Raw genomic sequence first — 12,271 nt, forward strand, 5'->3', positions numbered from 1 at the left:
GGACCTACCTCTGACACCTCTCAACATTCCTCCTCTGATCTTAAACGCCTCAGACATGGTTACAGTGCCACCGACTTGGCTGCTGTTGCTGTGCCTTGAAAGGTCATTTTCCCTCGCCCCTCCACCCCAGCAGTATCCTGAGGGGAATGGCCACTGGGGACCACTAAAGAGTAATTAAAAACATTACAATATGCACAAATGAAAAACCTCAAGGGAAACCCGTGCAGATCCTAACTAAGGCTCATTAAGGATCTACATTGCGTAACGAAAATGTGAAAACTTCACACAGGCAGCTCGAGAGATCTGGATTGACTCCAAGTCACTGGAGCCACAAGGCAGCGGCACAACTAGCTGCACCATTGTAATACTCAACAATGTTAACCAAAATGTCTGTTTAATATTCAAGATTGTTTTGGGCATTTTTCGTACTTTTGTAATTGGTTTCCATTGCAAACCGGCAAGAAGTTATGCTTCTCAATGTATTATTCATCTATTTGTTGTCCAAGTTGCATATATATAGGGATAACAGATGAACTTACAATTATTCTTGGGTCTGATATTCCTGGAATAACACAGCATATGCTCTGCCAGCATATGCTGATTATGTTCACGTGAAGTTTGACTCAGAGCAATAGCCAAACCACAAGTGAAACCAGGACTATCTGGAGAATATGCTGTGGGATAAGGGGTGATTTGAGGAGAAGTGGTAGAGGGGAATTTTTTTTTAAATTGCAGATAGAATTAAATCAGAGTTTAACCCTGTTGCACAATTCCAGTAATTGTGGATATGTGTATGTGAATCTAACTATGGAAGCTGAGAAATGCACTTCCCAGTTGATGTTTTTGGGCTACTATAGAACTTGCTAATTCATTCTTTGTGCTTTTCATTTCAAGTGTGCCATCCATATTGCGTAATAACCGGTACCGGAGAGATGCACGAGCTTTGGATGATGATGAAGAGATGTGGTTTAATGAGGAAGAGGAAGAAGGAGAAGCTTTAGTACCGCATGTTGAGAAATCTAAATCTGAGGATGACTATCCAGACAATTATGGGAAATTTCTGGAGACAAAAAAGGGTACAAGAATTTTTAGCCCTCTGGTGCATTTTGATCTTTACTGAATTTTAATAACTCGGATTTTCCTGTGGTGGTAGGCAATTAAACTGCCAGTGAATATGCTGGTAAATGTGGACTAGTTTGGGACTGTCATGAGAATGAGGAAGAACATAAGAAAGGGGAGCAGAGTGGGTCATCTGGCTCTTCCAACCTGGTTTGCCATTCATCAAGATCGTGGCTGGTGTACTACCTCAGTGCCATTTCCCAGCACTATCCCTGTATCCATTGCTTCCCTTAATGTCTACAAGTCTATCAATTTGTTTTGAATAAGCCCAATGGCTGGGCCTCTGAGCCTTCCAGATTTAGAGGATTCCAAAGGTTCAGCACCCCCTTGAGCAAAGAAATTTCTTGTTGACCAACCTATGTGAGAACTTGTCAAAAGTCTTCCAAAACTCCAAATACATCACGTTCACTGGTTTTCCCCTTTGCTCCCAGTCACATACTCAGAACTCCAGCAGATTAGTCAAACCTGATTTTCTTAAAACTACATGGACTCAGCTCAATCCTATTATTCTTTTCAAGGTGTTCTGTTATTACTACCTTCATTATAAATTCCAGAATTGTCCTTGCCTCTCTCTCCCCTTTCCCAAAGTAGTGGGGTCATATTTACTACCTTCGAATCCACAGGAACAATTCCTGAATCTGTAGAACTTTAGATCTTCAACCATCTCTTAAGCTTACCTATTGCAAATCTCTAGTATGTATATCATCAAAACTTTGGGATTTAAAGCTTTCTGCTCAACTTCTCTAGTATTACTTTTTGTCTAATATTAATTCCTTATTCTCACTGGACTCTTTCCTCTCTAATGTATTTACTGTGACTTCTGTGAAGACACATGCAAAATAACTGTTTAATTCTTTTGCCATTCTTTATTCCCTGTTATGAATTCCCTCATCTCTATAAGGGGCTCTCATTAGTCTTTCCCCTTTTTACAAACCTATGAAAGCTATTGCAGTCAGTTTTTGTTTTTCAGCAGTATGTACTCGTATTCTATTTTGTTTTCCTTTATCAATTTCTTGGTCTTCCTTTGCTGATTTTTAAAATGCTCCCAATCCTCAGGGATACAGGTATTTCTGAAAACTTCAATGAATGGTTAACCAGATTAAATGTTGAATCTCCACAGTATTTTATTGGAAAGATTAAAAATTGAATATTTTAGGTTATTGAAAATATTAGATTAAATCCTTATTCAAACATGCAATGTGTGAAGAGTAATTTGAAGAATTAAATGTTCTATTTTTCTTGCACTCCATGGAAGAGTTGAGATTTAAAGCTTTGATTTATGTTTTGTGTATTAAACTTTCACTTTACCTTAACAGTGAAAGATGTTCATAATGTGGGGAGAGTACAGGAATATGAAATTGAGAGGGTTCATATTGAAGGCATGATGCCATTCCATTGCTTTATCCTATCCTTTCTTTTCATCAACAAACCTATGCATACAATTACTGCTTATTTTACCTGTCTGTATTATCCTCATTTTCTTCTACAAGTTTTCTCTCATCTGTCCTCTATAACCAACTTCAGAGCACTAATATATTGATTTTATTTTCTTGTTGAAAAGAGGTGAATTGATTTAACTGCCTGAAATTGGTTCGGTCCAAGCTCATAGATGTTTCTTTCCTAGCTAAAGAAAGTGAGGACAAGGAAAACCTTCCAAAGCGATCATCAAGTCCCAGCTTTAAGTTTACATTTTCACACACTTGTCCATCCAGTACAGCAAATGGAACAAATGGCACCAATGGTAAATCAACAGCAGCTCAGACTACTCCAGCCAGTTCTACTAGTTCTTCCTCAAAGCATACAAGTCCATCTACTGCAGTGACAGCAAAGGTTTGGATAATCTTCACTTGCGTTGAAAATCTGCTTCAAGTCAGTCTATTACCAAATTATTTAATTCTTTGATTATAGATTTTGTAATTTGACTTCTAGGCTTTGGAAATTGAGATCCTTTAACTTCACAGATTTGAGTTTTTAGAACAAATTTAAAGTCTCCACTTGACTAAGTGATGGTATGGTTTTCTTAAAATAAATCTTTCCTTGCAAGCTATATTTAAAAGAAGTCGGTTCAACTAATTCTGAGTGAGTTAAAAATGAACTGTCATACTATTCAAGCTAAGTTTTCACCATGATACCGTTATATTTGGTAGCCTCGATTTTTTTTTTTTCCCCTCCCATTTTGGTGTAAGTGCCCTGGGTATTACATCTTCTTACTTACGGTAGAAGTAAATCATTTACTGTGAGTTGCTGGCCAGTACTTCTCGGGCAGCATTCCTAACATATTGGTATCTTTTTTCTGAATTACTTCAGGGAGGTCGTGTGGGTCTTGTAGATTATCCTGATGATGAGGAAGAGGAGGAGGAAGAAGAAGCAGCATCACCAAGGAAACGACCTCGGCTAGGTTCATAATTGATGCATTGGCTTGAGTTGGGATCTGATACAATGGTGCAACTGTTCCATGAGCATCAGGTCTGAATCGGGAAAGGCTCCTTTACTGTGAAAACAGAAGATGCAAATAAGGAGTAGCAAACAGTGTGCTTCAACCAGAGGGCTTGAGTTCTACATGGCAACAGTATGCCAATGAGGAACTGGATCTCTCTGGAATAAAGTTGGAAAGGCAAACTGGCCAATAAGGCTGGTAGGACTAGCGGTTAGTACTTGGGAGTTGATTGAGTTTCCCAAGTGGGGAAGATATTCTGATTTGGGGTGGGTTAGGGAAAGCTTGAACAAGGCAGCAAGTGTTCCACCAAAATTTTTGGTGTTCTTTTCCAGGAAACCAAAACTGGGACATACAAACAGAGTATCATGTGCAAGCCTTTGCGTTCTGAAATGAATTAAGTGCAATTCCACATGTTATATCCTCTACCTTGTTTGCCTCCAATTCCATGTTTTTAAATTGTGGGGTGGTGGGGAGGGAGGAAACTTGCCAATATATTTCTACATAGAAGGATCTAAAGCTACTATTGGGACCCTAATGATGAGATTGCTGTCATGTTCATTGGATCTTGGGACATCCACTGGGCCTGTTTAGCAACTCTAATCAAAATGGTGAATGGTTGGAAAAGCACAAGAATACACACCTCAGTTAGATACTGTACGACAGACTGTTTCACAAGCCAGTGTGGTAAAAGCTGATGCTGGTGGTTGCAGCAAGAAGGCTCATGAGAAAAGCTACTGTTCTTAGATCATTTGCAGATTATATATTGTGGAAGTTTTGGATTGCAATGTTCCCAGCCTGAACATACTACTAAATAGAGAAAATTTTATCCCATATGATTTTTATGTATATTTTTGGCTATTGTATTACAGAATAACATTTCATTGTAGTTGATAGATAATGGAGTTACCTTTAGGGAACACTAATTTTTACGGGCAACTGACATAATGCTGGGAGCTTCATAAAAAGCTGCACCAAAACATGAATTTAACAAGTCTGCCTTTGCCCTGTTAGTCACATTGTTTTGGTGAAGTAGTAATTAAGATTCAAGCACAATAAAAGGCTTGCTCAGTTCCAGATGTTTTTATTGCACAGTATACTGTTTTGATCATTTTTAATACAGTGGTTAACGCAGGTTGTTAAACCAGCTGTAGCCAAATCAGCCAACTGGCCATCTGAGATAAGTCTGAGAAACCTCTTTTTCTAAAAAAAAAGTTTTTTTTTGAGGTCATCATTGCCCCTTGATATTTTTGGAGGTTTTGTAGCTCAACATAAACATTCTTTGGAAGAAGCGGGCTATCTGTCATGTAGATACAAAGTATAATTTTTCCATAAGACAGAAGTTTATTTTGTATGGATGAATAACCACCACTGTAACTGTTATTTTACACTGTACACATGTTGATATTAATGAGGCAATGTAAGATTCAGGAATTAAAATGTGACCCTGTAATTCCATAAACATAATGCTGTTGTGTCTATTTTCTGGTTAAAAAAAAATGAACTTTTTTAATGGTGCTGAATTGTAAACTGAAAATTGATTAATTTATCCTTGGCCAGTTGATGTTTTAAAATTTTATTTATAGGATTATGCACAGTATTTAAAAGATAAGCCAAAGCAGCAACTAAATGTGTTTATGCTAATCAAAATTAATTTTCATTTTTGTCATTTGGTTACTTTATTTGGGTGACTGTCTATTATGTACTGGATTAGTTTAAAAATATATGATTAACATGCATTTACATCTTTTCTGTAAAGCTGGTATATTTGAATTTTAGGTTTCAATTGTGATCCTCATCACAAATCACAGTACCATTTTAAATCTCCAAAGTGTTCATGAATAGTAACAACTTGAATCTGTTGACTAGATTCAACCTTGCAAACAAAAATACTTATAACTTTAAAATAACAGTGATGTTTGTGATCAACTGTTGCTGTATTGTAATTTCAATACCATTTGATTAATTCAGTTTTTTTTATATTTAAGACAAAAGAAATTTTAAGCTTGCCATTGGCAATGTGTATCCCTCTGTGTTTGCCCTGTGAATCATTTGGAACTCTATTGACATTAGTTGACCTTTCTCCTGGAACAACCTTGTTTTTGGGCAATCTTAAAATGTGTTATCATATTTTTGTATCTCAATGGAAATAATTCTCAAACATGCTTGTTTCATTTTTCATTTCTTAATACATGGTCCATAATTTCTCAAATAGTGGAAACAGCCTGCTCTCAGCAGCAGTTTAAGTGAATTTGTTACATTAATCTTTTATATTATAAACCCAGCATTAGAAATGAGTTCTGTTAAACCACTTGATTATAATTAGTCCATGAAATTAAATGCATTTTTAACTCCAAAAGCAAATACTGTAGCTCAAGATAATGGAGTAAGTTGAAAGAAAAATCCTGATTAGTATTATCTTCTGATTGCACTTTAACTTCTCATTAATAGGATTTTATACAATCCCAAACGTTAACACATCTTAACATTACATTCCAATCAATTTTCAGACTGATTTATTTTCATTATCACTGCACTTTATTGGAAAAATTCTGAGCATTGCTTACTTTTTATATTTTTTTAAAGGATATTGAGGTCCAAGCAATGATTTGCATATATTCTGCTTTTGTTTTTTAATTTCAAAAAATGTGCAAAATCCAGTTTATTAAGTGTTTTCCCAAAAACATAAAATTGTTTTCGTACATTGTATTATAGCTCTATCGTATTAGGATGTTAAATAATTTCCCAGTTAAACTATTTTTGCTGTCACAGTGCTGATCTAACAAAGGGATTTTTATTAAATAATTTAATTGAAATATGTTTAATAAATTCAAGTTACTTAACTGTACTATTTGAAGCTAGTTTTTGAGTGAGGATTTGAGAGTAAAATGTTTCCGATGCACAGCTGAAAATTTAACTACGGTTAACCTCTTAATCTGGCACATATAAGACTTTAGTGCTGCTGGACTGGCAGATTTTCCAGATTATTGGATGCTATTCCAATTAATAATCCCAGTGCACTTTCAGTTCAATTTTTTTTAATGTTTTGCAGTACTGAGTATAATAAATTTTATGGTGACTCAAGTGAGTTTCAAGGGAGCATGGGAGAATCAGGTGAGTTTCAATGGAGAGTGAGGATTGGCACCTGGTGAGCCAATCCATTTGGATTTTTGAACAACCAAATATTTTTACTGTACTTCGAGATTTTTCTTGGGCCAAAAGTGTAGCAGAGATTAACTAGATTATTTGATATTTTGGTAATCAAGGATAGACTTCAAACTTTTCTTTGATTATTTACTGAGTCTTTATATTGTTAATAGTATGCGACTGGGCAAAATGAGATTGGTCTTCCACAAGTTTGAGTTGAGGTCATTTTAAAATGACTTCTCCTGATATCTATTGAAATGTGTTTTTTTTATACAAAGATGTTTTCCACCATTAATGCATATTCATGGTGTGTGCTTAAACTTACATGGGAAGCATGGCTAAAAAAAGCAGGATTTCAAGTTGTCAGATGTTTGTAGTGCATTTTTCATTCATGGGATATGGGCATCACTGACAAGGCCATTATTTACTGGTTATTCCTACAAGGGACCTCATTGAAACTTAAAATTCTGACAGGATTGGAGAGACTAGGATGTTCAGAGGAAGAATCCAGAACTAGGGATCACAGTCAAAGGATACACGGCAAGGTATTTCGGACTGAGGTGAGAAGAAAGTACTTGCCCACAGAGTTGTGGTCTTGTGGAATTCTCTACCTCAGAAGGCATTTGAGGTTGTATCGCCTTCCTTAATGTATTTTTTATATATGGCAAAGAGATCTATACATATGGGGAGAAACTTGGAAAAGGGTACTTAAATAAAAACCAATTGCTAGAACACTCAGTAGTATGGCATCATCTGTAGAAAGAGAAATGGGATTAACATTTCAGATTTAAGACTCTTCACAAATCTTGTGATGTCTTTGACACAGTTTTTCTTTCCACAGATGCTACCTGTAGTAAGTGTTGGTAATATTTTGTGGTTTTGTTTCAGATTTCCAGTATCTGCACTTGTTGATTGGATAACTTTATTGAAGGGCTGAGGAGGTTCAAAAGAATTGACCAGCCCTAGTTTCTGCATGTCAAACTACATTCTTGACCTGCTGCACTGTGGTTCAAAGATAATCCTACAGAGCTCATAGCACATTCCAGGGTTTTCCACGACAACAATGAAGGGACTTTTCCAAATCAAGATGGTGTGTGACATGGAGGAAATCAGTAGTGGTGGTCTTGTCCTTGTAGAGTTGCAGGTTTACAAGGTGGTGAATTGCTACAGTATGTGTTGGTGATACTGCAGCTATTTTGGGATGGTGCTGGAGAGAATGAATGTTTAAGGTGTTTGGATGGGGTGCCAATTAAGTAGGCTGTTGTGATGACGTAATTGAAGCAGCAAGATGTAGAATGGGAAAGGAATGAAACTTGTTTCAAAAAGTTCACTTAAAACTCTATAGGCCAAATGATTAGACGATAACCCATTTCCTTTGGCACACAGTAAATACTTCATTCCTATTTCAATAATGTCTTACTTTATTCATACTATCTTTACACCTAATGAAATGGTGATTGTTTTAATGTATCACTGAGCTGATATTTCAGCAACTGAGGGTAGTAAAGAGTCAGAATTTTATGGGATACTGTAATCGATTTGGATATTAGATCTGTTATTCAGGAGGGTTTAAACTAGTTTGGCAAGAGGATGGGAACCAGAGCACCAAGTCAGAAAGTGGAGGGATTGAGAGGAAAGTCGATGTCATGACCAGTAAAAACAGGCAGGAGCAAAGTAATAGACACGATGGGACAGATGGGTTGAAGTCAAGTCAAGTTGTACTTTATTGTCATTCACCCATATGCTGTAAAACACATGGAAGAACGAAATGTTGTTTCCCCCAGACTCTCACAACAGAGGACATACAATAAAGGCAGACAGAAAAATTGTGCAAACGCAAATAGTGCAAAAGTGGTATATACAGGATACAAAATTAGTGCAGGGTTAGCGCAAAACTGAGTTGGACAAAGAAAATACAGAACTCAGTGTATTGCACTAGGTGTATAAACATGTTCAGCAGCAGCCAAAGTTCTCATGCGTCATTGTGCAAATCAGGACTTTTGACGTGGCATTTGTCTGAGACTGCCTCTGGGGTGTTCAGGAGCCTGACAGCCTGGGGGGAGAAAAGCTGTTGTACAGTCTAGTAGTTCTGGCCCAGATGCTCCGGTAAGAGCTGGGTGAGAGCTGGATGCTCATGAGAGGGGTCATCTATGATTCTGCAGGCCTTGCGGGTGCATCGAGTGTTGGAGATGTCCAGGATGGAGGTAAGAGGTACTCCAATGATCTTTCCAGCTGTGCTCGCAGTTCTCTGCAGAGTCTTGTGGTTTGAGGTGTTACAGTTACTGTACCAGGCAGAGATGCAGCTGGTCAGGACACTCAATGGTACCCCTGTAGAATGTGGGGAGGGCAGGTTTGCTCTCTTCAGCTGCCGTAGGAAGTGGAGATGCTGCTGTGCTGCCTTGGCTAGGGAGGAGGTGTTGGTTGACCAGGACAGGTCGTCTGCTATGCGTATTCCCAAGAACTTATAGCAGCTGATGCTCTGTACAATGATGCCATTGATGCACAGAGGTGAGTGGTCAGCCAGGGCCTTTCTAAAATCCACAGCCATCTCCCTTGTTTTGTCCACGTTCAAGGAGATATTGTTGACTGAGCACCAGTCCACCAGCCTCTCCACCTCTGTAAGCTGTTTCATCTTTCCTGCTGATGAGGCCCACCACTGTTGTGTCCTCAGCAAACTTGATGTGGTTAGAGCTTGAGTTGGCAGGGCAGTCGTGGGTCAGCAGCATGAACAGCAGTGCACTGAGCACGCAGCCCTGGGGGGCTTCAGTGCTCAGCCTGGTGAAGTTTGAGGTGGGCCAATCTCCAAAACTATCAATACGTTAGTACGCTGGCATATGGAGGGTCACGAGTCCCCTGCTTTCCAAGAACATGTTTCTCGTATCCCAGACCCATCTTGGGTAAGTTGTCTCTTGAAGTTACTTTGGGGTGAGATAGCAGAAAAACCAACTGAGTTTGAGTTGAGAATGGGGTGGAATCAAACCTACCAATCAGTAATCCATCTATCGACTTGGGTTTCGGTTGATCTAAGCTATTTGTCAGTGTCATGCCGATTCATGGTGTAATACTGTTCCTTTGACTATTTTGTTTAAAAACATTAAGGGCATTGATGAGTTCTTTCAGTTGCTTTGTAATTCTGTAATTAGAAGGCATGGACTGAAGAATTGTAGGAGAATTGTTAGGAGAACTAGAAGCTTTGACATTCTCATAATAGGCAGCTCTGACTTTGAAAGTCCAGTACTTGTAAAGATCTTTGTCCTTTCTTTGGTATCACAATGTTTTCATCGTTAAGAAGTAAGTTTATTTAGATTGTATAAAATGATGAGAGGCATTGATCGTGTGAATAGCCTGAGGCATTTTCCCAGGGCTATAATGGTTGCCACAAGAGGACACAGGTTTAAGGTGCTGGGGAGTAGGTATAGAGGACATGTCAGGGGTAAGTCTTTTACTCAGAGTGGTGAGTGCGTGGAATGGGCTGCTGGCAATGGTGGTGGAGGCGGATACGATAGGGTCTTTTAAGAGACTTTTGGATAGGTACATGGAGCTTAGAAAAATAGAGGGCTATGGGTAAACCTAGTAATTTCTAAGGCAGGGACATGTTCAGCACAGCTTTGTGGGCCAAAGGGCCTGAATTGTGCTGTAGGTTTTCTGAGTATTTCCAATGCAAACTGACTGTGGCCTTTCAGAGAGGAAGTCCAGAATCTAGTTGCAGGTGGAGGTGCTAAGGCCCAGCAGGTGTAGCTTCTTTGTGAGGTTGTGTATTTTAATGCTAAGAGTGTTATGGGTAAGGGTGATGAACTTAGAGCATGGATCAGTACATGGAACTACAATGTTGTGGCCATAACAGAGACTTGGTTGAGAGAGGAACAGGAATGGGTGCTTAATGTTCCAGAGTTTTGATCTTTTAGAAAAAGAGGAGGTAAAAGACGGGGATGGGGAGTTGTGTTATTAATCAGGGACAATATCACAGCTGCCCTCAGAGGGAACATAATGGAGGGCTCATCCACTGAGTCTATGTGAGTAGAACTTAAAAATAAGAAAGGTGCAATCACTCTGACCTCCCAACAGCCACTGGGACATTGAGGAACAGATATGCAGGCAGATAAAGGAAAAGTGTAAAAATAACAGGGTTGTTGTAGTGGGTGATTTCAGCTTCCCTAATGTAAAGACTGGGACCTCCTTAGTACAAGAAGTTCAGGTGGGGCAGAATTTGTTTGGTGCATCCATGAGGGTTTCTTCAATCAATATGCAGGTCGTCCAACAAGAGGGGCTGTACTGGACCTGGTGTTGGGTAATGAGCCTGGTCAGGTGACTGACCATTCAGTGGGAGAACAGTTGGGGAACAGTGATCACAACTAAAGTTTTAAGATAGCTATAGATAAGAATAAGTATGAATCTTGCGGGAGAGTATGAAATTGGAGCAGGGCAAATTACGAGAGCATTGGGCAGGAACTAGGGAGAGTTGATGGGGAAGAGCTGTTTTTAGGCAAGTCCACATCTGACGTGGAGGGTGTTTAAAGACCAACTGCACAGAGACAGGACGGGTATGTTCCAGGAAGGAAGGACAATGATGGCAAAGTCAGGGAACCTTGGATGTCAAGAGAGGTGGTGAATTTAGTAGAGAAGATAAACAAAAATGTATGTAAAGATCAAACAGAACCCTTGAAGATTATAAAGAAGCCAGAAAAGAACTCCAAGGGAATTAGGAAAGCCAGGAGGGCCATGAAAATTCCTTGGCAAGTAGGATTAAGGAGAATCCCAAAGCATTCTATACATACATCACGTGCAAGAGTATAACTAGGGAGTAGGTTACCTCGTTATTCTTCTTTTGCACTATTTATTTATTTTTGTGACTCGGTAATTTCTATGTCTTGCATTGTACTGCTGACAAAACAATAAATTACACAACATACGTCAATGATGATAAACTTGATTCTGATAGGATCACTCAAGGATAGACTATGTCGGTGAGGTCCTAAATGAGTACTTTGCATCAGTATTTACCAAGAAAGAGGATATGGAGGATAGGGAGATCAGTGCGGAGCATGCTAATTTGCTAGGGCATTTTGAGATAAAGGAGGTAGCGTTGGGTCTCTTAAAGAACATTAAGGTGGACATCCCCAGGGCCTGACAGGATATACCCCAGGTATTGAGAGAGGCAAGAGATGAGATTGCTGGTGTCTTGACCAATATCTCCGTGTCCTCTCTAGCCACTGGTGAGGTCCCGGAGGATTGGCAAGTAGCTCATGTTCCATTATTCATGAAGGGAAATGGGGATAATCCTGCAAACTATAGCCCGGTGAGTCTCACGTCACTGGTAGGGAAGTTCTTAGGTATAGAATTTATGAGCATCTGGAAAACCATGGCCTAATTGTGCAGTGCAAGTCATGTCTTAATAACTTGATTGAGTTTTTTTTGAGGTGACAAGGGTGATTGATGAAGGTAGAGCTGTGGATGTTGTCAACATGAATTTTAGAAAGGCATTTGACAAGGTCCCTCATGGAAGGCTCATGGAAGGCTCATCCAGATTAAGATACATGGCTAGTGGTCGATGGGACTATTGTTCCGAAGGGA

The 12,271-nt window shown here is 39.0% G+C and overlaps 1 protein-coding gene across 2 annotated transcripts in view; it reads left to right on the forward strand.

Annotated features, from left to right (window-relative positions):
- LOC127567868 (serine/threonine-protein phosphatase 4 regulatory subunit 3) overlaps nt 1-6,308 on the forward strand; it is a 38,314-nt gene extending 32,006 nt beyond the window's left edge. Inside the window, exons 14-16 of one of the 2 annotated variants that reach the window (XM_052011019.1) lie at nt 895-1,076; nt 2,744-2,949; nt 3,427-6,307. In XM_052011019.1, the coding sequence (XP_051866979.1) occupies nt 895-1,076; nt 2,744-2,949; nt 3,427-3,525 (487 nt within the window). In that variant the 3' untranslated portion in view covers nt 3,526-6,307. Of the gene's footprint in view, nt 1-894; nt 1,077-2,743; nt 2,950-3,426 lie in introns of both variants that reach the window. The other variant, XM_052011020.1, reaches the window with a different exon arrangement.
- The last annotated feature ends 5,963 nt before the right edge of the window (nt 6,309-12,271 follow it).

Source organism: Pristis pectinata, chromosome 3 (assembly GCF_009764475.1).
Source record: "Pristis pectinata isolate sPriPec2 chromosome 3, sPriPec2.1.pri, whole genome shotgun sequence".
In the NCBI taxonomy this organism is placed as follows: Eukaryota; Metazoa; Chordata; class Chondrichthyes; order Rhinopristiformes; family Pristidae; genus Pristis; species Pristis pectinata.